Source organism: Aotus nancymaae, unplaced genomic scaffold, assembly GCF_030222135.1.
Source record: "Aotus nancymaae isolate 86718 unplaced genomic scaffold, 86718_ANA_hifiasm-v0.15.2.pri h1tg000020l, whole genome shotgun sequence".
In the NCBI taxonomy this organism is placed as follows: domain Eukaryota; kingdom Metazoa; phylum Chordata; class Mammalia; order Primates; family Aotidae; genus Aotus; species Aotus nancymaae.
The window spans coordinates 5,515,037-5,540,078 of NW_026988432.1; the positions used below are offsets into that span (position 1 = coordinate 5,515,037).

Below are 25,042 nucleotides of genomic sequence, written 5' to 3' on the forward strand. Positions count from 1 at the left end.
AGTGCTACCTTAAAACATTCCTCGAACTCCGTTTTGTTTGTCCCTGCAGTCTGAAAGGAATGCGTATTTCCTTTGGCAGATTTGGAGGGCAGACAAAGTAGAATTTGTGGAATGGCCAGTGGCTGTCCTGATGAAATACGAAGGCATAGATGAGGGTTGCCATGGCAATGATAAGTAACATCTAAAACACAGGATTTCCATGGGCACAAAATGAATTGGCCTTGCAGAGATCTGCTGTTGTGAATAATAGTTTAACTGGTGGGAAAATTATTTCTAGCTTTTTAGCATGTGCACGTGACTTTCTCTTAATAATTATTCTCAAGTAGTATTTGGATCTCAATTTTAAATAAAAAGAAAAGGATTATTTAAAAAAAATACAACTATGCTTATTTTCTGTTTGCAACTGTTTTGCCTTTGACATCGCTTCAATTCTGTCCTTTTTATTCTTTCACTTACCAAAGCAGGGGCTGTGCCCCTGCACAACTCTGAGGCTCTTTTCATGGTCTCCTGCTTGCTCCTCCTCTAGGCTCTGAATCAATATCCTGTATTTTGACCCAGTCAGTCCCAGTCTTTACTTTCTTGGTTTGCTCTCATGTTTTCTAGAAAATATTCCAGATATAATTTCCATCTGAACTATTTAAGAGCCTTCAGTGTAGGAGATATGTAGTGATTATATGAATAGATAGGGTATTTAGTTTCCTGTTAAACTTCCAGCGCTGACATTTATGTTCATTGTGCTAGACTTTTCAGTGTCTTGCTTGGATTGGAAATAGCTTTCTATTCTAACAACAATGTATATATTCTCTTCTAGACTGCAAAGTAATACACCATACGGGCCAACTCTTAATTTAAGATGAAATGGTTATAAAAATGTGATTTGCTCTGTTGTTCACAGTATCTCACATTTGGTGCATGGTTTGGATGAAACAGACTTTTATACCATGTTCTAGAAAAGTTTCTCAATGGTTTCAAGTTATTTTTACTGTAACCTATACTTCCCCAGAAGGGAAAAAATATTGCTGATCATTTGGGGCCATACTTCACTCTACACATTCCATTAAAACAAATTTATTTTGAGTTTTGCCATTAAAATATGTTACACAATGCTCAGTTGTTTTGAGAGATACTGAGCATATGCCAGATCATTGTTGTAGTCTGTTTGTGTAGGTCTTCAGTTTTTCACATTTGCATAAATTTATATTTTAAAGTTTCATATAATATTAAATATCACTATCATATCATTTTTCTATATTGTATTTTTTTTATATATAATAGTTTCATGAGATATAGTTAGACTATAGTGCTAGGTTGTCTGAGGTAGAATTCTGGCTCAGCCACTTTCTGGCTAAGACTTTGAGAAGCAGCAACTGACTTAATCTCTCAGCCCTTCAGATTCCTCATGGGATTAGCACTTGACAGATAGCATTATGGATTTTGCTGCCAAATGACACAGGCTGGCTACTGACACTACTGCACATGTGGTCACATGAGATCACATTGAAACCTGTGCTTCACCGTTTCATAGATTCATTCAACAAGCTATTGACCCATAATTGGTCATTAAATTATTACCTGTATGCTACACGTTGAGATGTGTGAATGGTTGAGATGCGGCATCTGCTCTTGAGTTTACTGTGTGTTCATGCCCAATGGGACGAGCACCATGGCATGTGCGTAATGTGGGGTGCACCTGGAGGAGAAGCAAGCAACACTTGATGTGACATGAGACCTGTGCTTGAGTGGTGCTTCCCACAGAGCCCTCACTGTGTCCTCAGGTTGGATGAGGTGTGCGGCGTGCTCACGTAGCCACAGCTCCATCACATGCTTGTGAAGCACACTGCAATCAAACGTTCTTTCTCTGTATGGACACCAAGCTTCCTGAGAAACAAACAAAACCCAACAAATTCGGTTTACATCTTTAAATTTCCAGTGCCTCATCAGTGTTTAGCAATAGCTGATGTCTAATGAAATTTACCTGAATAACTACCTAAATAAGTCAATGAATGAATAAACGAATAAAATGAAATAAAGCATGTAGAATGAATGAGACACCAGATACGAAAAAATCTGTGGATGCATATCAGGTAGTCAAGACCATTTGAAAAGGAGATGTGTAACTTTGGAACGAGAGGAGGTTAGATAAGACTGAAGTAATCATCTGATTCAGATTATGAACAACTCTGGAAACCATGCCAATGATTCACACATAATTTTAGAAAATGTGGGAAGTAATTTAATGTTTAAATTGAATAGTGATGTTTGAGACCTCTGTTGTAAGGTGCAATTTATCAGAATGTGGGTGATGAATTGAGTAGAGAGAGAATAAAGGAACAGAAAAAATAAGACGATTAAAATGATGCAAGTGAGACATTGTTAGAAGCAGTATCACAGTAGTGTCTGTGGCAATGCAGTGAAAGAATAAACTTGGTATCAATAAAATTTAGTGAGATGAAGTCTGTGTGATGAAAAAGAGAAGTAGAAATGACGGTGGCTGCTGTACTTAGTAATCTGGTGATTGGTTAATGTCATATCTTTTGCTGGAAAATAAAAGAATAGAAAATGTTCTTTTTACTTTTAAAGATGTTGCAAGAGACGTACCGATGAGATATCTTTGTGAGCATGTCAGATATTTAGAGCTGAAACAAGAATAATGGCCAGGGAAGGTGGAGAGGGGAGCTTATTGGAAAACTAAGTACAAACTCCAGCCAATAAAACATCCATGTATTAACATAGAACATTAGATGAGTTTGAGCTAATGTTCTTATCTAAGCAAATTAGAACACAACATTGTGTATTTTAGAATTTTGCATTGTTTTCAGTGTTGGGTTCTTTCCTTACAAACAATCTTAGCAAGTTACCAATTGGCATCAGTTTTTCTTTGGGAATAGGTGGACTGACCGTAAAAATACACTTTATGATTCGAGGTAAGGAAAGAGTTTTTCTTGTGTCTCATGCTTGCAGCCTTCTCTTACATAGGGACTTTTGCTTTCTCTGAGTTATGGCAGTAACTAGTTTCATGAGGCTGGTTACCAAAAAAGGAGCTTTCTTGATCTGTTTCTGAAAGGCATGAGGGTGCATGATTTTCTTTACTGTACTATTGTGATCACTTCCAGTGTCAGTTGTTCTACCTGAATCCTTAAAACAAATACTGACTGGTCTCACTAGGAAATTCACCTTACTTCACCTTACTTTAAACCTCAGTCAGCCACAATCTTTTATCGGAATTGTTGGTTAAGTCTAAGAATATAATTTCCAAGAAGTTCTTCTTTTTTTTTTTTTTCTAATCTCTGAATTTCCTGTTGGAGCAAATTCAAATTTCTTGTTCAGTTATATAATGCATAATTTGTGGAAAATTTCTCTAGGCTACTAAGCAACTTTTTAAGATCTTTATAAACCATCTTCAATAATTGCTCTCCTATTGCTCATATCATTGGAAGGATGATCCTTGAAATGGGAGACACTTGACTGGCACTCAGGCATTTGTTTATTGCAGTGTTCTTTTGCCTTTAATCTGTGCTCTGATAATGTGGATGAGGGTCCTGGTCTGGGTCAAATAACTGCCCACATGTAGCAAATGGAGAAGGGAATTGTGGTGAGCCCATGGGTAGCTTCCCTTTTGGCACTTCCCCACTTGTCTGCCAGGCTTCCCTTATCCTCAGTTCTTATCTCAGAATCTTATCTGGTGTCTCAGTCATGCAGATATTATTCTGAGCTAGTGTCCTCACTGTAGAATGTCCCTATCAACCAATCCTTAAGGATGAGGAATTTTACATAATGAGGACTTTTATTCACTCCGTCTAGGGCGATCTGCATTTTAAATGAGAACTCCCAAAGACTGAAAACCATGCTGGTTTCAAAGGAATTAAACATGGAGGATATACTTCTAGCATAAGTCAAGCTACAGAGAGGCAGAAGCAACTGACCGAGAGCATCGCGGTGTCCTTTAGCTCCTACAGTACATTGATTCATTAACTGGATGTTCATTGTGTACCTGCTATATATTAGGCACTGGAAGCAGTGGATACGAAGTCTGCCCCTGTTCTCCAGGAGTAGCAGACAAACAAAATCTAATTATGGTAAATACAAAGGGCTGTAGCTAAATTTAAGACAAAAAACTTATAATATGCCTTAAATATGCTTGGAAATTTGGATCACAGGAAGTTTGCCTCTTCCCATTTTTCTGTTCCTTTCATGTAGATAATATTACTCTATTTATACTCTATACCTTAGGGAGAGTGTTTGTATCTTTTATGTGACAAGAGTTAAAAGAAATAAGCATTTTAGAGGCAAATGAGATTTACTGAAATAAGAGAAATTTATCCCACCTTCAAAGCCCATTTAGACCCTGGATCAAGAACTTGTCCATGTGACCTTAGGAGTGGTTCAGCCCCGTAGGCCTCCGTTTATGAAGGAGATGCATAGAACTTCACGTCATCCAAGACTGTTGCAGCTGTAATAGTTTAAAACTGTAGAATTGTTCACTGTTCCATTAAAACTGCTTTTAGGAACATTTATCCCTTGATTTTCCAGAACAAAATTATATCGTTTTTCCTGTGTTCCTGTTTCATAGATGAATCATTCGAATTTTGAAGTAGTTAAGTAGCTTGTGCACATTGATACAACTAACAACTGGAGAGCTAATATTCAGACCCACTCTTTGTAACTTTAAATTCTGCATTGTTTCTTTTTACTCAGACTGGGATTCAGATTCTTCATTTCATACTCAGTAGACCTTCCCCTTGATACTCAGTTCTGAACAGTAGCCGGGGATACAAAAAAAATGATCACTTATCTTATTTACTTTCTTTTGACAATAAGCGACAGTTTAAATTTGTTACAGATCATGTGGTTGTGAATGCTTAGCGTTACACTAGGAAAATGATAATAGGCAAAAATGTTTTTAGATCATTTATGCTTTATCTCTTTTAGCTGCTAAAACAATCCTGAAAGTTGTATAATTATTATGAATACAGCAAAATTTAATTTTGCCTGTTGCCTAAAAATTTAATGAAAACTTTATAGGTGAGAAAAATAGGGGGGAGGAACCTCCTAAAATTCTAGAAACAACTATTGGATAAAATTTAAATGACTGAGTTTCTGCTTTAAATTTTACTTTTAACTTTCCAGTGGCCTTTATTAAATGGAAAACGGAAATTTCCAAAGTCTTAGAGTAGAAGCATTTTTATCCTGGCTAGGGATTCTCTAAGAGAACCAGTAGCACAAAACTGCAGTGGAACAGTGGAGCTAGAGAGTTCATGCCCTTGAGTTTAGAAACCTACAAGCAAAGGGAATGGTGCTTCTCACTAGAAAAATTTCCCAGGCTAGAGTCTGGATGGAGGAGCCTGTGATGGCAGTAGAAGTGTGAAGGAAACACTGAGTCAAGCCTATACTGCCACATCTCGGTTTGGCAATAATGTATAAGTTACCTACAAGCCAAGTGGTCACTGCTGAAACTGTCTTGAAAGAACCTGCCATCCAGGTGGTATATCAGGGAGATGGAACCTAGAGCTGTCACAAGACTTGTCTTAAGACATCAGTCAAAGAGAATTGGTCAGAAAGAAGGAGTCCAAAGTGATCATATAACTATGCCCTCCGATAAGTAAATGCCTGCCATTCACAATGTATTCATCTGAAGTCAAGTGTTAACCATAAATATCACCTGCTAAATGTGCAAACTTTTTCTCCTTTGCCTTTAACCTCTTTCTTAACCAGGGAGTTGGAGAAGATGAGAGGGGTGAAGGCGCCAGGAGGAAGAAGGACAGGCTTGTCTCCTTTTTCTTTCTGTAGGTCTCTCATAGAGTCATCTGTCATAGGGGATGGTGGCGGGAAAGGGAGAATGTTTTGTGTGGCTATTGGCTCTTAAGCAGCTTAACTATCAGAAAGTGAGTCCTAAAAGGTTTTTGTTGTTGTTGTTTGTTTGTTTATTTGTTTGTTTTTAAGAATTGAAAAGCCATAGGATTCCCCCAAGCTCTCATTTAAAGACAAGGAAAAAGAAATTCTACATTAGCCAGAGCCTATAGATGGAAATAAAGTAGTATTATTATTCTTTGAATTCCATAGAGTTAAGTACAGTAACATAGAAGCTTGGAAAAGTTAGGAAACTTGACCCAAAATCAGCCACTTTAAAAATTGCAGCATAAAAATTTCAATTTTGTGCAGTCTTACTCTAAATCCTTCCTGTTAATTTCTGTGCAGTTCTTCCCATGAAAATTAAAATGATTAATTAGGGTTAGCCATAGATATCATCACAGTAAGGAAGAATAATACTTTGACTTGGTTTTTATTTTACTGAACAATGCAATGATTGTTCTTATAGCTAGACCACTTGGTATTCGCTTATTTATTTTACTGCATTTTCTATGGAAATTCAATTCAAAATTCAGAGCTATGTACCAGGAATTCCCTAGATGTACCATGCACATCTAGGGTTTATGCATGTCCAAACTTGAACTCATTGGCCCCAGATCCGCAAATGAACACCCCTTTCTCAAAAATACCCCAAGTACAGGTTTTTCCCTGTTTATTGAATAATACCACACTCTTCTTTTGAGAACAATAGAATATTATTATTCTGATGAACAATAGCACATATTCATTTGTTGAACATTAGCACAGTATTCACCCAGTCAAGTCCACATCATACGAAACATATTTGACTTTTCTTTTTCCTTCTATCTTCAGTCAATTACGAACTCCTAGTGAATTTACATTCTGAAGCAGCTCACGCTTTTTCTTTTCTCCATTCCTACAGGCATTATGTTCGTTTTGGTGCCCAGTATCTCACCTGGTCAAATGTAATACTCATCTCCTTTCTTCCAAACATCTTTTCTATTGATGTAGCAGAATTAGATCAGAGATACATGAAAGAAAAATCTAACTGTATCCATCCCCTGATTAAAACTGCTCAGGAGCTTAGTATATGGTTTCTTACCATGACAGTCAAGGGCTTTAACACTCTGATCCCTGTCTGTGTACAGACAGTCTTCCTTCAGTATCCTCCCTCTGAAACAAGGCCCCCATTCAGGCAAAACGATTTGCAATGTAAATATTCTGTGCTTTGGTTTATGTTTATCCTGCCTGGGATGTCTTTCTCAACTCACTCATTTATTTATACATTTATTCATCAAATAAATATTGTGACTTGTTCTATTTACGGTTCTTCTGTACTGGGCACTGGGAACACAATGAATATCCAGATCGATGTGGACCTCAGTCTTAAGGACCTTAGTTACAAATGTTAAGTAACATATTTAAATCGTTATTTACAGTTACAATTAAGTGGGGTAAAGGAAAAGAAGAAAATGTATAAAGAGTGTATGACAAGTGGACTTGAACTAATTTATGAGATAAGGATAAGACTTCCCTGCAAAAGAGACTTCGAGTTGAGGTTGGTAGGTCGATGGAAGTCAACCGTGCAGAAGAATGGTGGATGATGGGCTGGCAGAGAAAGGGGGAGCATCCTGGACAGTGGAAACAACCATTGCGAAAGCTCAGAGGTGAGAAATATCAGGGCACCTTTGGGCTGTCAAAGAAGGTGGTTTGGCCGGGCGCGGTGGCTCAAGCCTGTAATCCCAGCACTTTGGGAGGCCAAGGCGGGCAGATCACGAGGTCAAAAGATCGAGACCATCCTGGTCAACATGGTGAAACCCCGTCTCTACTAAAAAATGCAAAAATTAGTTGGGCGTGCTGGTGTGCATCTGTAGTCCCAGCTACTCGGGAGGCTGAGGCAGGAGAATTGCTTGAACCTAGGAGGCGGAGATTGCAGTGAGCCGAGGTTGCGCCACTACACTCCAGCCTGGCGCCTGGCGACAGAGCAAGACTCTGACTCAAAAAATAAATAAATAAAATAAAAGAAGGTGGTGTGGGCCTGGCACAGTGGCTCACGCCTGTAATCTCAACACTTTGGGAGGCTAAGACAGGCGGATCATGAGGTCAAGAGATCGAGACCATCCTGGCGAACGTGGTGAAACCCTGTGTCTACTAAAAATACAAAAATTAGCTGGGCATGGTGGCATGTGCCTGCAGTCCCAGCTACTCGGGAGGCTGAGGCAGGAAACGTGAGAGGCGGAGGTTGCAGAGACCTGAGATTGAGCCACTGCACTCTAGCCTGGCGACAGGGCAAGACTTCGTCTCAAAACAAACAACAAACAAACAAAAAAGAAGGCAGGGTACCTGCAGCATAGGCTGTGCTCAAATAGAAGAACCGGAACATGGCCTACTTGAGAAATTCTTTCTTTTATGAATTTTTCCTGAATACTGCCCCTTTAGTCATTCCGTTCGTTTTATCCCTTCTTTCTGCCTATGTCAAGACCAAGAAGGACCCCTGTCTCAGTGTTCTCACTGTAACAGACATGTCTCTTGTTGCCCTCTCACATTGTGTTGTAATTATCTCTTTACGTATTTATTTGTTTTCCTCTCACGACACTGTGGGATTTCTAAGGAAATCACCATAAGTCATACGTGTTTTCCAAACATTAGCTATAGTGTCCACATGTGGAAGAATATACAAGTATTATTTTCTTCTCATCCATTCATTTCTCAAGTTACTGCAGTTTTTATGTGCATGTCCCATTTCTTCCTCAAATTTAGGAATATCAGTATTTTTGCAAGAAAGTATTGCTTTCGTTCTGCATTTATATCTGGAGTAATGGTTCTGCCAACTTCAGGTCCACCAAGCAATAAACTGTAGAAATAACCCGTCATTCTTCCTTCTCATTCCACCTCTACTAATTATTCCTTGAATCTGTGTCTTAGCTTTGATTCTCAGCACTAATTCAGTCTTTCCTAATTTCATACCTGGGTTACTAGAATAGAATAAACAGAAGTTTCAACTTGTATTCCTGCTTTGGATTTGTTCCTCCTGTATTACCCTAACAGCTGTTAAAGTGGACTTCCTAAAATTTACACCTGATTATATACTGGTCTAATTAAACTTCTTTAATTATCTCCTTGCCTCCAGAATAAAAGACAAACTCCTTAGCAGGGTCTACAGAGTGTTTCGTGATCTCCCTATCTCCATCATCTCATCTTTAGATGCTGTGGTGCCCAGAACTTTGCTCTAACACCGTCTTGAAGCACACATGCTGAGCTCCTGGTGCACCATGATTTGGGCCCTTAAAAATGCTGTTTGCTCAAACTTTGTGGAGAAAGTCTGCCACATATTCCAACTTAGTAAATTCGAACTCCTACCTTGAGACCAGATGAAGGTTTGATCTTCCCCAGGATTCCTTTCCTCACCGTTCTCCTATGTGAGAGATGACTTGTACTTATCATCATAATCTTTTTATTATAATATTCCCCCCTCCCCAAATTATTGTGAGTTCTTCAGCTGAGAAGTTTTGCTTTATTTTCTTATCACCACTGCCTGGGAAATACCATATATTTAACACATTTTTGCTCAAACAATCAAACAGTAAAAGCTGAAGATAGGATGTTATTATTCCCCCATTGAATGAGAAAGTTGAAGATGACTGAAGAACTAAAAATCTATGTGAATGAATTATAAACATAAATTTCCTGTAGCTCCAACTTCATTATGATCTGAGTAATAGTGTTGTGAAATAGATTACTACATGATTTCCATTGCTTTTATATTACATATAAAGTAATTGATTTTCAGAATACTTGATTAACTTTGTAAAGTATCAGACAACTTAAAAATGATATTGGTATTTGGCCCCAGATATCTATTTCTGTGTTCTTTTTAAAGTTCAGTGAGATCTTCTTATACTCCCTTAATTAAATTTATTTTCTAGTTCCTAAAGCTTTTCCTATTTAATGTCTCTTTTCCTTTCTTTCTAAAAACTAACTGGTTAAACTATAGCTTTGTCATTTATAACATTTTGTCTATTAATATTATTATTGTAGGGATAGTCGATATCATTTTTAAAATAGTTAAAACTAATTTTGTAATATAACAGTACATTAATATATTGTGTGTATGTTGTATTTTATTAAAATATTAAGATGTTTTATTTATAAACAGATTGTTAGTTCTAAACACCAGAGTATTGATTTTAAACAGTCTGCCAAAACAATAATACAAGTAACACAGCTAAGCCTTTCTTTAAATAATAAAACAAGTATCTAAATGAAAATACATCTGCCTTTTGAAGGTTGATTGTTAAAATGTTATATTCACTTTGGACTTGCTAATTTTACCATAGGAATGTTAAAGAGGTAAAAGTCATAAGTGTGAAAAAATATATATATTTTAAAAAGAGATTGAGTTGGTTAATGCAACATATATTAGTAATGTTTTGTGTGAGGATGCTGAAATAACTATCTAGTGCAGAGACATTTTGAGTCTTCAGTTGTACACAGTTATTTTAAAGTAAAGACGATTTTAGTAGGCTCCCAAAGAAGGCATTAATTTTTCAGTTTTTGAAAGTCAGCAGATATATGCGCGGCATATATTCCATGCCATCCATGGATCATATCCTCATCTGGTTCTCACCCCTATCTCTGAGAACCTGAGATGATAGGAAAGTATAAGCAATGTGGTCAGCCTGTCGTTGGGGTCAGGGATGACATCAGTGTCAGAATAGCATTGAGCATCAGGGAGTTACTGAGAGACAGTAATGGAGTCAGAATTCATTTATTAAACCAATTTTCCTTCAGAATTATTATGGTACAAGCATGGTTCAAAATAGGGCAAATAAGAATGAAGAAGTTAGAGCTTGTAGTTTGGTGGAAAATGCAACCTTAAGCAAGAATAAAGCATTTGGGGTCATGATGGAGAAAATAGGATGATATCAGAGAATACAGAAAAACACTTAACGGTCTAGAGGTCAGAGAAAGTCTTCTTGAAAGATTAACATTCAAGTACAGACCTACAGTAGGAGGATTTAACCAGGTGAAGCGCTTAAATGTCAGAAATATCTATGACTCAAACAGCTTGGCAATGAAAAATAGTAAATTCATATTTTGGGAAAGCTATTTTATATGGATGCATCAATATACAGATGTGTCAAAGTTTTCTCCAGTTCTGATGATTACAGAAAATTTAAATAATATATATACATAGTTGTTAAGTTGAGTTCACAAAAGTAATAGGTTAGAGCTGTATGGAGGCTACAATTTATCTCCTCAATTTATGACGCATTTTTCAATTGAGTGTTGAGAATATGAAGAGCATTAGAGGAGATGCTAACATAGCCTTCTAAAAAATGTAATGAATTTTGGAAATAAAAGCCTGAATTCTAGTCTATATAAATTATGAGACAATTTTTTGTAAAGTGTATTTGTCTGTTCAGAAAACATGATGATGATTAATTTGTGTATAAATCTGTGTGTTCATTACTCTGCTGTATCATGCATGTGAAAATATGCATATAAACCTCAACACTATAAAGTTTGGTACTAAAAAGTGAATTGTAATAAACCACACTTCAGTCTATCCATTAATAACAGCCTATATAAATGAGAGCAGCAGGCAGAATAAATCAGGTTAGTCTAGTCACACATCAATCCCTTGGATGACACTAAGAAGCCAGAAAATGTTGTGTCACAGGACTTAGACGCATCAACTACCAGATGTTACCTAGAAGCTCAAGAGACAGAGTTGTAAGATCTGCTTATTGCAATGTATGGGCTAATAAAATCTAAAGAGGACTACATGGCTATGTTTTAATTCTTTTGCAGTATTATTTAGAAGGGGTTCTTCCCGAGAGATAAACATAGGTAAATGAAATCTGTAGTGTTTATATTGCTGAGAAAAACAAACAAACAAACAAAAAACCTTGATCTGCATGAATGTAATGCATATTTCTCTAATTTCAGACAAGAGGCTTATTAACTGTTAGGAATAATAATGTATTTCCCAAAATATTTGAGTCATATTAAATTTTTTAGAGTGTCATTGTAGAACTTTTAAATAAATTTTAGGGGGATTTTTTTATTCTACTTTTTAAGAATTACAAAGCATTTTATATGACATCCAATTATAAGGATTAGGAAATTGGAAATTTAACAGGAATTTTAAATCTATCATCCAATTCATCTATCAGTTATTCATTTACTAATGTGCTAAGTACTAGTAAATACTAGTAAAGCAAACATAGGAAATTCAGATCCTATTTATATTCTACGTAGGGAGATAGGGAGTACAGTGTGATTTTGTCATAATAAAGATAAGTACATCATTTTAAGGAAGTAAGGTGGCTTTAACTCAAACTATGCCACAATATAGAACAGCACTTTCAAGACATAACACCAAAGCTTATATTGAAGCACTTAGAAGCATTAGCTAAGAGGAAGGCACAACAGGGCACTTCCCAACTGTATGACTACAGTACCCAACGACAAATATCAGTACTGCTTTTCCACCAGGAAAATTGTAAGTGATTTAGTTTGAGCAAAATAAAAGCTTTGCACAGAAACATAATGAGGAATATGTTCGGAAAAGTTATCCCAAGATGTATGTTAGTGTTTTGTATGCCAATCTAATTGAGTATAGTCTTGAAACAATGAAACCGCCAAAATAGTTTATGTATGAAAGTTACCACATTTGAGACGTAGAATCACCATGGATCACATGATAGAAAGTAAATTGGGAGCGGGTGGAATTGTTGATGAGTTGAGAAGCAGTAAAAGATGCTCGGCTGAATTAAAGTACTCATGGTAGCACTGAATATGCACAGGGAGATACAGCTTCAGAATCAGAGATGTTAACATTTATAGCATATGTTGTCTGATTGTGTGAGAGAAGAGACAGTGAGTTATGTTGCTACATCTTTCATTTGAGGTACCTTTGAGATATGGAAGTGGAGTAACCCAGTGTCTTTTATCTGACACGCCAGACTGTAATTCTATGAAGAAATAGATCATTTTAATGCATTGCTGTGGCTTCAGTTTTGAATAGGATTTTACATGATAAGAGGATGTGGTCTGTGGATTCAGATGTGTTGGTCATTGGCATGGAGGTGGTGGTACAAATCATGGATGTGGATGGTCTTGCTTGGCTAAGAAATACCAAGAAGGATAAAGACAGCACATCTGAGTAGGTTTGCTGGCAAGGGAATAGATGGTCTGTTGTTTGAGGAGCCAGAAATAAATACTGAAATGACTGGCCAGCAGGGCATAGAGAAATAAAAGGCAATGGGGTTGGGGGAGTCTTGAAAACCAAGAGGAAGAGACACATTTAAGTCAAATTTGCTTGTGATGTGTAAAATAGAATACCTTATCAATAAGATTTTGCAGTCAGAAGGCATAATTGATAACCCTATCAAGTACAGTTTTTCCTATAGTGGTACCCAAAAACTCAATGTGCAGAGAAGAAAATGGAGGGTAAAAATGGAACAATTGGAGCTTGCAAGTGTAGAATCCTTCGGAAACCTTTTCCGTGAAAGGAAACTTGTGATGGAGGGATTAAGAAAGAGGAGATGGTGAATTTGAGGGAAAATACAAAGTCAAAGTGGGGGTGGTTAACGTTCATTTTTCGTTGCTTCTTTATGCAAGACTCAGTTCTACTAGGAAGCAGGCTTAAGACAGATTTTCTTATGCTTTTCCTGTACCTGGAGCAATCCATCTCCTCCCCACTACTTCCTACCTCCACACTGAAAGCTGCTCCTGAAAAATTCTGGCAGTCTTCTGTATTACATCTGTTCATTGAGGAATTGTAAGCCAACCCTCAGCCCTTATGATCATTGTTATTTTTGTTATTTTTACTTGTTTTTTGGACTCCTTATTTAGATGCCCTGGTCCCTTTCAGTGTCCAGCAAAGGTGATCCCACAAAAATTTTCTGAAAACACATGTGGCGCTACTGATGTCTCTGAAGTTCTGGCCTCCCTGCCAACCTGTTTCTGGGGTCTGGACGCTGTCCAGGGTGCTGAATGTGTGGCTGCAGCCTCAACAGCCTTTGCCAATTTCGTTAGCACCATGCCCACTCTTGCAAGCCGGCACCAAGATAGCACTGCTGTTCCTGTCTCCTGGGAAGGCTGCTTCCTTCCCTGTGCCGCCGCTTCCTCTATGCTGTGGACAGCTTATATTTATGATCCTACACGATGATAAAGCCATAGGTCCATTAGTACCTCTTTATTATATTTCATCCACATAGGTAGAGCTGGGCCTGAATTGAGGCTCAGACACACACACTATGATCCACTCCAAATCCCTTTATCTTGAACCTTTATTTGTACAATCAAGAGTCTGTCTCTCTTTTTGTGAGTAAAGTTTATTATTTTCCCCTGTGGGTACACAGGGGAAAATAATAGTGGGTCAACCTACTTGGGTCAATCCTAGGGTAATGCAGTTTTGTCTGAAGCCAGAAGAAGACAGTATTTATACTTACATTTGGTGTGTTGCCTTTAGAGCTGCACTGATATGATAGAACAAGAAAGTAAGAGCAGCTCTGTCTTGTGCACCCAGCTTAGAGCACCAGTGTCAACCGTGTACTCCCTCCACTTCAGAGGTGCCCCAAAATATTATTTTGTTACTTAGAGTTGTTTTCTGTTCTTATTATTCCATATTCTTTCAGTTTTTTTTTTTGGCAAAGGAGCAGAGCTTGTATTCTAAAAATTAAACATATATTTGGGGTAAACCAAGCATGGAACTATTTTGACAGCTACTGTAGAAACTAATTTGATATACATTTAAATTTCACAGTGTTCAGATAATGCCAGGTGTGTCCAGGTAAAGGTGCTAAGATTGTAAAACTACTATCATAGCAATAATGATAATAATGATACATAAATGTCATAATAAGATTCACTAACTGATTGGAGTATCTTAGATATTTTTGTCCCTTTATTCATCCACAAAACAGTTGAGAACGGTTCTTAGCTTCTTAAGTTTCATTAAGAAAATCAAGATTGAGATTTTGATTGTTCTATAGATCAGCTTTAGGTGAGTTTGCATTTTTAATATTGAGCCTTAAATTTCATGAACAAGGTGGATGGTACGATTATTCGTTTATTTAGATATTGTCTAATGCCTTGCACTACGATTTAATTCTAAGTCTTTTAAAATATCTTCTTCAATCCATTTTTTATAATGATTGTTTTTTTAATTTCTAAGTGAAAGTCATTATTTTTATTTATAATTTCTAATACAAATTGTATCATAATAAGAGAATTGTAGAGTGTTTTTTCCCATTTCATTTGATCACCAAAATGGATGGTCTTCCTTGCATTTGAGACTGTTCAGGGGTAATTTTCTTTCTTAAGATTTTTTTTATAACAGTTCTCTTGGAGATAAAATTCTCCAGTGTTTGCTTATTCTCTAAATATCTTCATTTCCCCATCAACTGTAAGAAGTAATTTTGCTGACTGACAATTCTAGGTTGACAGGTGTTTTCTCCCAGCTCTTAGTAGACATTATTTGACTGTCTGTTGGCTTTCATTTTTGCTGTTGAAATTTCTGCAGTCATCCTAACTGTCATTTCCTTTAATTGGCATGACTTTTCTTTCTGTGGCTTCAAGATTTTATCTTTATCTTCTGTGTTCAGCAATTCTAGTGCCTTGTGTCTAGGTATGGATTTCCTTTTGTTTATTTTTTAATAGAATATATTATACATTCTAGAACAGTGACTTCTAATTTTTAATCCCTTGTCAAAAAATGTAGCTACTATTTCTTTAAATAATGCCAGTTTTCATTGTAGTTTTAAAAATATTTTAATGAAAATTTCACTTTTACTCTCTGTTTTTGTAGTTTCTTACTGTATTGCGTTTTTGCAAATGTTTCTTTTTAAAACAATGCACATATATCTACAGAATATAGAATACAGAAAAGTATTCTGCATTTAATAATTGCAAACTCCAAGACTCACTCTATGTTGTTTCTGACAGCTCTCATATGTGATAATGTTGCTTCGCTGTTTTGTGAGCTCTTGATTTGCATTTTTAATTTGTTATGAGGAATAATTTTGGAAAATTACCTCCAAATCTAGCTTGTTCTGGGTTTCCGCAAGTAGAAAATGATAACCACTGACCAAAATCACTTCAACATACCTCTTAAGTTTTGATGCGGAAAAGACCCCCAGGCCCAGCTTCCTTTGGAGTTCTTTTCCAAAGTTCAACATTTTCACAGAAGCGTTGCTACAGGAGTCATAGATCAGAGCAGCTGTCCCTTTCAACATGCCCAAACAATTAGGACAATTTCCTGCAATATTTTTTTCCTTTTTTTTGAGATAGAGTCTCACTTTGGTTGCCTAGGCTGCCTCTGGATCTCAGCTGATTCTCTCCCTTCAGCCTCCCAAGTAACTGGGACTGCAGGTGGACCTCACCATGACCAGCCAATTTTTTGTATTTTTAGTAGGGAGGTGGTTTTGCCATGTTGCCCTGGACAGTTTCCTGCAATCTGGTTTCTAAAATTTCCTCCTGCTTTGGGCCTGGCTCCTTATCGTGAGTTCCAGATACTGTACTGCAGGTCCCTCCAACCCAGGCTGCAACCCTATGGAGGGGCTCCACGTATGGCCATATGGCTGTTTGGTGCTGGAGGGTCATTCTGCCGCTTTTGAGTGCAGGGAGGCCTGGACTGTAGAAGGACTATGGATGGGGCAGCATGTGTGTTCAGCTTCTCAGAAATTCACAGTCACTCATGTTGCACAAAGTCCTCAGTTGTTTTCAAGTAACGGTTTTACTGTGAATATACTGAACATACAGAATAAATATAGGGAGTAAACATACAATTTGGCAAACCTACTACTGAGCCTTTGAAAATATTAAAAGATTGATATTAAATCAGGTAACTTACAGATTTGCAAAAAAAAAAAAAAAAAAACATTGAATATGACTGGACAGTGCTCTGGGGAACTTTGGGCAGAGCCGGTTTGCCCCCATTTCTCACTGTAGTTTTCAAGAATAACAGTAGAAGGTGGTGGGAGTGCAGCATCCTGAGATAAGGGAGACTAGCCAGAACAGCCTGGAACTGTTCCAGCCCCACCCCAGACATGGATTGATCTTCAGTGCTTTAGCACACTGTGGCATGCTTCACCCAAGATGTAAAGCCCAGGCTCGGAGGCTTCCCAGGGTCCTTCAGCTGTGGCACAATAGGGCACATGCAAATAAGATTCTATTCATGTCAGGCAGTTTCCTGAGCCATGGGGGACCACACACCCTAGGCTTCTGTTGTCCCTTTACGTCTGTGTGTTTGTGATCACCTGTCTCCAAGGAATTTATCCCTTCATGCTTCTGTGTTTGTAATCAATTCTCTCTATGTAACTTGTTTTTGAAAGTGTTACCGGATTCAGAAAACTTGATAACCAGCAGTCAGTGAACCTGCCTCAGAGGAACATAGAAATACAGTCCACAGTTTCCAAGCCATCAGAGAATTAAAAAGAAATACAGAAATCTTTATTAATCAAATAGAAGGCAAGGAAAGGGAAAAAAAGGAACTGTGGAAAAAAAAGAGGTATAAGAAAAACACAGAATATGAGGGCCAAAATAACTAATAAATATAAATATAAACAGAATAAATCTGCCACTTAAAAAAACATGAGAAAAGGAATACATTGAGGAAAAAATCCCCATAACATAGTACTTATAAGAAACATTTCAACATGTTGAAATTAAAATGTACATACACATATGTAGGAAGATTGAAACTTTTAAATATGAAAAGATAGGTGTTAAGTAAAGAAAGCTACTAAAAGCTAAGTTCATATCAGACCAACTATAATTTAGGATAAATCATTAATAACAATGGAGTAACTGCATAGGGTGGTAAGAAACTTTTTAAATAAAATAACAAGCTGTAAGGTACCAAAAATGTTCCCTTAAATATATTAATTAAAACCATATTTAAAACAAGAAACAAGCAAGCCACAATAATTATGGAACACTTGTCATTTCTCTAAGTGTACAAGTAAGTTATATGAAAAACTTTAAAAAGATAATGAATATATTTGGTCTAATAAATGTGTTTACAACTCTGCACTCAATAAAGGAAGTATATGCGGTTTTTAAGAATACACAAATTATATGCAAAATTTCAACCATATATGTCACAAAAAAAATCTCAGCACCTACTAAATAATATAGTGTTTTAAATCACATTTTATTTTATTAAACAGGATAAATGAAGAGATTGTTGAAAATCCTAAGCGATTGAAAACTCAAAATTTCACTTTTAAAAATCACACGGTTACAAGGAGAAACCAAGATGAACATAACAAAATAGAGTTTTCTGCTAACTAAAGTATTAACAGAAATTTGTGCAGCACATCTTTTGGCCTGCACACACAGTAGCTGTTAGAAGCTAAACACAGTTCTCAATAAATAAGGAAAGTATTGAAGATTTAGGTATGTCCAAAAGTGAGAAAAACGATAATAGAGTAAGTGTTTTTAAAAGTAGAGTTATAAAGAATATATAGATAAAAGCAGAAATTAATGAAATTAAATGAAGAAACTCAAAATAATAAAATACAGTATTTTATAAAGAATTAATAAAAATTTATCCAGAAATAAAGATGGTAAAAATAAATAACATTAATGAAATTACAATATATGGGTACAGTTAGATTGGAAACGGTAAAGGGTTATCAACAATTTTTGCCAATATTTGAAAAATTAAAATAGGCCAATGTGTAGGAAGGCAGAATTATCAAAATCACTTCAGAAGAAATAGCAAATCTGCATCTGCTATTATTTGATGAAGCAGAAATCTGTGATACTTCAGGTGATGTGGAAAGCCCCAGGTGAGGGCTCTGTGATGTCCCATTCCAGCCTTAGAGTTTTTGCTGATCGTTTTTCTTTACAAAGTCACTTCCTTGCCTTCTTCAGGACCAACTCTTGCGAGTCGTATATTGTAACATCACATCCTAAATTGCGACAGTTCGTTTTATCTCTCTGCTCAGGATTTGTCTTCCTTGTCTACTGCAATTGACATATCAGTCCATGGCTATAGATTTCTTACGTTATTTTAACTTCTACCAGAATAGTTTATAACTTCTCTTCTTCTATTATTCTAAAATCAAGAGGAAATTTCATATTTAGTCCCAAATCTCTGTATTTTTTAATTTTAATTTTTGTTTGTTTGAGATGGAGTGTAGCTCTGTCACCTAAGCTGGAGTGCAGTGGCATGATCTCGGCTTACTGCAACCTCCGCCTCCAAGGGTTCAAGGGATTCTGGTGCCTCAGTGCGCGCCGTCACGCCCAGCTAATTTTTTTTTATTGTTGTTGTATTTTTAGTAGAGATGAGGTTTGCCACGTTGGCTAGGCTATGATCAAACTCATGACCTCAGGTGATCCATCCACCTCTGCCTCTCAAAGCGCTGGGATTATAGGTGTGAGCCACTGTCCCCGGCCTTCAAGTCTCTTTTACGGCAATTCAACGAGCTCTTCTAGTCTCAAGAAATGAAATAAATGTTTGGGAACTACTCTCATGTGTTGATATTCTCAACAGTTAATGAGTATTTCCCAAAACACTTTCTGTTGTTCAAAAGGGACTTTTAATTCTACTGTACTATGAACACAGAGCCAGATAATTATAAATTCAATTGGAGATGATAATAGAGGCTCGCAAATGTATTACAAGAAGATAAACGCAACTACAGAATGACATGGAAAGAAGATTGCAAATGAAGTTACCTGCGGCCAAGTTCCACCAAAAGATTTGTGCCTAGTAGTCCTTTAGTAATTATTCGATAAGTATCCATTAAATTCAGAAATTCTCAGAGCTGTATTTACTGAGCTCAAAATAAACAAGCAAAAACCCTGCTTATTCTCAAAGTGTGTAAGTAATCCATTACAAATTGTGGATGAGTAAACATGATTACTCTAGTACAAAGTGCTACAGTACAGACATGCAGTTGTACAGTAAGTCAAGCTCTTGTTCCCAACGCTCTTTTCCACATAGCAGCCAGAATGATGTTTGAAAAATGCAAGTCAGGCCGAGTCACTTCCTTATAAACGCCTCCAGAGGTTTTTCATGTTGTCCTGTTGTTCTTGGACATTGCACCTCAAGAGCCGGTGAGCTTCTCCTCTGCTGAGGGGCAGACAGTAGACATTTGAGTCTCTGTGACCACATGTCCCTGTGGCAACTGCTGGGCTCCGTCTTTGTAGCAGGAAGGCAGAAATGAGTGCCCGTGGATGTGTTCCAGTGAAAATTCATGGACACAAACATGCGAATTTTAGATTCTTTTCTTATGTCACCAAATATCCTTCTTTTGGCTATTTTTAAAAAATCTATTGAAAAATATAAATAACATTTTTACAGCTCATCAGGTGATACAGAATCAGGGAGTGGGTGGAAGTTTCTGACCTTGGCTCTGCATGACCCACACCTCCATTGTTTTAACTCCTGTCTTCTCATACTGCCTCAGCCACTCTGGGCTCATTGACGACCCTTTGTTGAACATGCCTTGAGGTCTTGAAACATCCTCTGCCTGGCAAACTCTTCCCCTTGTTTTCGGTTGGTTCTCCCTCTTCCCTTAGGTCCATCACGTGATCTCAGAAGCCTTCTCTGTCCTCTCTCCCTGCTCCCTCATCTGAGAGTTACCTCTTTCATACCTCACCTACTTACTGCCTACTTAATACCTAGTGCCTCCTTAATCCTAGTTAATTTTCCCAAAACACTCATTGCTTATCACTGCATGGTATTTTTTAATACTATCTCTCAACTACCAGACTGTTAATGCCATGAGGTTGGGAATTTTTTTTTAAATATTGCATCCTCAGCATCTAGCATAATGTCTGGAATATGGAAGGCCGTCAATAAATATTTATTAAGCAATAAAAGGATGGGAAGGACATGAAGTCAGAAGACTGTCTAACCATGAGCAGAGGTATGAGGGAGGTTCTTTGGGTTTGTGTATCTTGTAAAAGTAATGAAGCTCTTAAGAAGTCAAAACATACAGAGAAGCTTGAAGAAAATTTTATATCTCCCAACCTTTTTGTACTCCCACTCATTTGAGACATTGTAACAATTTGGTAGGTAAATATTCACACGTTCTTTGTTCTCAGTAGATAAAAATGAGTACAATATAAACAGACACACATGTATATGCCCCTCCCCACACCCTCTTTTTTTTCTTTTTTTATTTTGGAGGATTTATTGCTACTGCTTCTGCTGTTCTTGTTTTTACAGAAATATGATTATATGTATAAACTTAACATTTTATAAACAAGATTACAGAACAGTGTTTATGGCAAGTGAAGTCTTCAGCTTTTATTCCCATGACAATCCACGTTGTTTGGAAAACAGCACGACAATTGTTTTATGTTTTATAATTACAAGATGCACAAAACCCCAGAATAGAAAAATGTCATTCTCTTTTATATCTAAAATAATTTTCTTGACTCTGAACTCTCAATTTTGCTTGGCAGTAGGAAAGTTAAACTCATCTAGCAAATTCTCTCCTTTTTCAAAATCAGATGTAAGCTTTGGTGAGTTGGGTTCTTTGAAACTGTCCCTGCAAATGACTTCCACTCCCCGCTCCACCTCCCCAGGTCCTGCGGGGGACAGGACGGTGGCAGTGCTCCTGACCCGTTCTCCTTGTTATCTGTTCTTGTCTGACCTGTGGCCTGGTGTCGCTCAGTGCCTGCTCTCCCAGGCAGCAAGTTGGGCCATCTGCAGCTTCCTGGCTTGGGGAGCCCCTGGGGAGTCGGGCTTCTTACTCAGTCCACCTGCCCGCCTTGTTGCCAGCTGTCCCTCTGAGCCCACCCCTTCCCAGCCTCTCCAGCCTCTGAGACTTCAGCCCTAGTTAAGCTCCCAGATAACTGCTGCCATCCTTTCTGTATCCGTGGATCACGCACAAATTCCCCTGCAGCTGTGAGGAAAAGTCAGGGATGATGTGAGACCTTTGTTTCTCCCTCTTCACAGAAGCCTCCAGGGCTATCTTGAGTCCCAGGCAACTGTGGCAGTGTGGTGCTTGGAAAAAATGGCCTTGAGCCTCACACCCCAGAGAGGGAATAAGATGTCAGCTTCTCTGTGCCGCAGTGGCCCCACTCCCACCTCCATAGGGCAGCTTTTGAAAATTAACAGAAAACCAAGTATTTAACCCAAGTGAGTGGTAAGGAACACATATTATGAATGCCCAAGCTTTACCCATTGTGATTCTTTTATGTTACATTTTAGAAAGACATTCTAATAGGTCAGACTGTGGCCTCTAGAATAAGGTTACCTGTATTCATACTGTAACTTTGCTACCTGCTTGCTGTGTGACCTTTACCAATTTTATTAGTCACCCAAAGTCTCACACTGTTCATTCAACTCTAAAAATTGGGATGATAGCCACACTACCCAATGAGTGTTGTTTTGAGATTAATGAGATCATCAGGGTTAACATTTCTGACAGAGGGCATGGCATACTTGCTAAGTAGTGCATGATTCTTCTGGAGAGGATTCCCATTTTCCTATTTATATAAAGAAGAGAATGCTTAGAAGAAAAAAAAAACTGCTTCAGGAGACAGAAAACAGGGCTAAGGAGAGGACAGGATGTAATTTGTCAGGCTGCGGAGGTTGTTCCAGGATTAGGAAGCTGAAAGAGCTATTTCCTGAGCAAGAGATGGGAGGAAGAGATATGCAGGTACATCATGAAGGCCTTTGTGCCTTCTGTGTATTCAAGGTTAATTAGGAGATTATCTATTTGTCTATCAGTCTGTCTGTCTTTCTGTCAATCTGTCTGTGAATCACGTATCATCAGTCTGTATCTATCTATCTATCATCTATCTATCTATCAATCTATCTATCTAGCATCTATCTATCTATCTATCTAGAGATTCTTTATGAGAAATTGGCTCACACAATTGCAGAGATTGAGAAGACCCAAGACTTGCAGGTGATAAGCTGGAGGCCCAAAAGTGTAGTTCCACTCTGCAAATCAGCCGACTCAAGACGCTACTCCAACCCCCTGCAGTGGCCTAGTCAAGTTGATGCATAAAATTAACCCTTTTAAGTTTCCAAAGCTGTAACAAAGGAGTCTGATGACTGTTGAATAAACAGCTCCAATAGCTGGAGAGTGAATGGGCTAGCATGGAGAGGTATAGTTTGGTGGTATAGTTATGTAAAGATAACAAAGGAGAATACACACTTGTGTATGTCATCATTTATTTTGCTTTCCAATCTGAATGGTTTCCAACATGTGAATCTTTTTGTTTAATTGCTCTAAATCAGGGTAACGTGTAATCAGTTGAAACTTTAGAAACGTGCTTATAAATTTTATCTGCATATATTTATTGTTGGTCTTTCCAAAAACAAGAAAAGTAAAAATCATTTATCCTCCTCTCATTGTCTATATATAAATTAAATGAACATGAAGGGACTATCCATGTGTCAAAAAACTATTTAAAAATTTGTTAGAGTACCTTATGAATTTGAAATTTCTAGTTGTATGACTTTCATACAAAACACATTCTTCATTTCTTTGTGGTACAAAAGCAAAATAGAAACCATTTTATCTTTCTGGTGCCAGATGAGTGCCATCTACATGTCTGATTTTGTATTGCATGCATCTCTCACCCGCAACATAAATTTACAAACAAATTGAGCTAATAGAAAGTAGGTCTTAGTATAATGCCTGAATGTAATATCCTGACATTAGAGGGTTTTTCCATTTCAAATATAATTTAAAATTATATTACTCATTTAAAAAGTATATTTTTTCACTTGTGCTAAGTAGCACTTTGAACTTTCTCTACATTTAGTGTTCCCTTTTGAGTTTAGTATTATTTTTTGGTATTTTTGTCACTATGTGAAAATTGTAGACAGTTTTCAATAAGAAATTTCAGGAGAGGAATTTTAAACATGCAAATTCAAAGATGAAATTGCAATTATATTAAAAGTTTTCATGCTATTAAATATTTCAAATCAAAATTTCTTTAAATCCAGATTTCTTTACATACTTTAGTGTTGGCATTATTAGAATTAATTAAATGCTTGATGACTAGGGGAAAACTTAGGAATGTTATGAAGCTATCTCATATTGAAATAAATCTGGTATCAATGTCAAATATTTTTGAAATCATAGAATTATCTAATTACAAAATACGAATCAGTTATCAGATTTTCAGCATCATAGAGCTCTTTAGAAGCCCATCATTTTTTTGTAACACAAGGAATAGCAAATATACGTAAAGGTTCGTTGTCAAAATATATACATACCATTCCACTGAAATGTGGTACAGCTTTCCTGAATAATTAATTAGGTGGCAGCACTCCCTTAGCCTGGATGTGATGCCACAGAACAGTCAGAGGCTGTGGCCGTCCATCTAAACTAAGGTGGAAGGAAGTTTGGGAGAGGAAGAGAGAAAGAGAAAAACAGAAGACAGTAAGACAGAAGATGGGAAAGGGAGGGATAAAAGGAACGAAGACATGACTCAGATTCACCATGGCTTTGTACGTTAATGTTACATTAAAAAAAATAAATGAAAGGACAGCTCTATAGAGTTTCTTATTCAAAAACATATTCATGTGAAACTTGTGGAGAAATGTAATATATTATAAACATCTGTGTTTCAGGAGTAGAATACACATATACACCTAACTACATTTCCATTTTGATATATTTAGCTAATTTTTAATTTTTCGTGTTGTTAAAATTGGAATACTATACATACACTTGAAACAGAACTATTGTGCGAGTTTTAAAAGAACATATTGCTTGTTTCTTTACTTGACTAATAGATGAACAAAAAAAGTTTATATAAAGTTATAGTAAGTATGATATTTTATGATGTATGTTTTTCCCAAGAAAGGCTATTTTTCAAATACTTTTATTATTAAGTCGATCATACCATCTCAATAAGCAGTGGGTCTTCTGGGATGAAAATGCCTCATGCTTGACTTTAAAATCGGAAAAAGTAAGGTTGCATAAAATCTTATTTTCTAAAGCATAGTCCTGAGAATGGTAAAGTGAATATTTTGTTCGAAAAATAAAATCAGATATGTTATGCCAGACTTCTATTCCTTTTCCACTGTGCTAGTGTGACACGGGGTTAGAAGACTACGTAGTAGCAGAATGTCCTCAGCTGCTCACTGTGCCTTAGTAGTGTTTCTTAAATACTGGAAAGCGTGTTGTCACAGGCAGAATCTGTTGTATGTGATACTGTCAATGTTTTCCTTAATATCTCGAAATTGCAAGAGTAAAGCACACAAGAGAATTTG

General features: G+C 37.0%; 1 protein-coding gene across 10 annotated transcripts in view; it reads left to right on the forward strand.

Moving 5' to 3' along the window:
• Positions 1–25,042, forward strand: part of NETO1 (neuropilin and tolloid like 1) — a 118,593-nt gene that overhangs the window by 20,619 nt on the left and 72,932 nt on the right. The window contains exon 5 of one of the 10 annotated variants that reach the window (XM_012465402.3): positions 8,960–11,613. The exons of 8 other annotated variants lie outside the window; for them this stretch is intronic. In XM_012465402.3, the coding sequence (XP_012320825.1) occupies positions 8,960–8,964 (5 nt within the window). In that variant the 3' untranslated portion in view covers positions 8,965–11,613. Of the gene's footprint in view, positions 1–8,959; positions 11,614–25,042 lie in introns of those variants that run through there. One more of the 10 variants, XM_012465401.3, reaches the window with a different exon arrangement.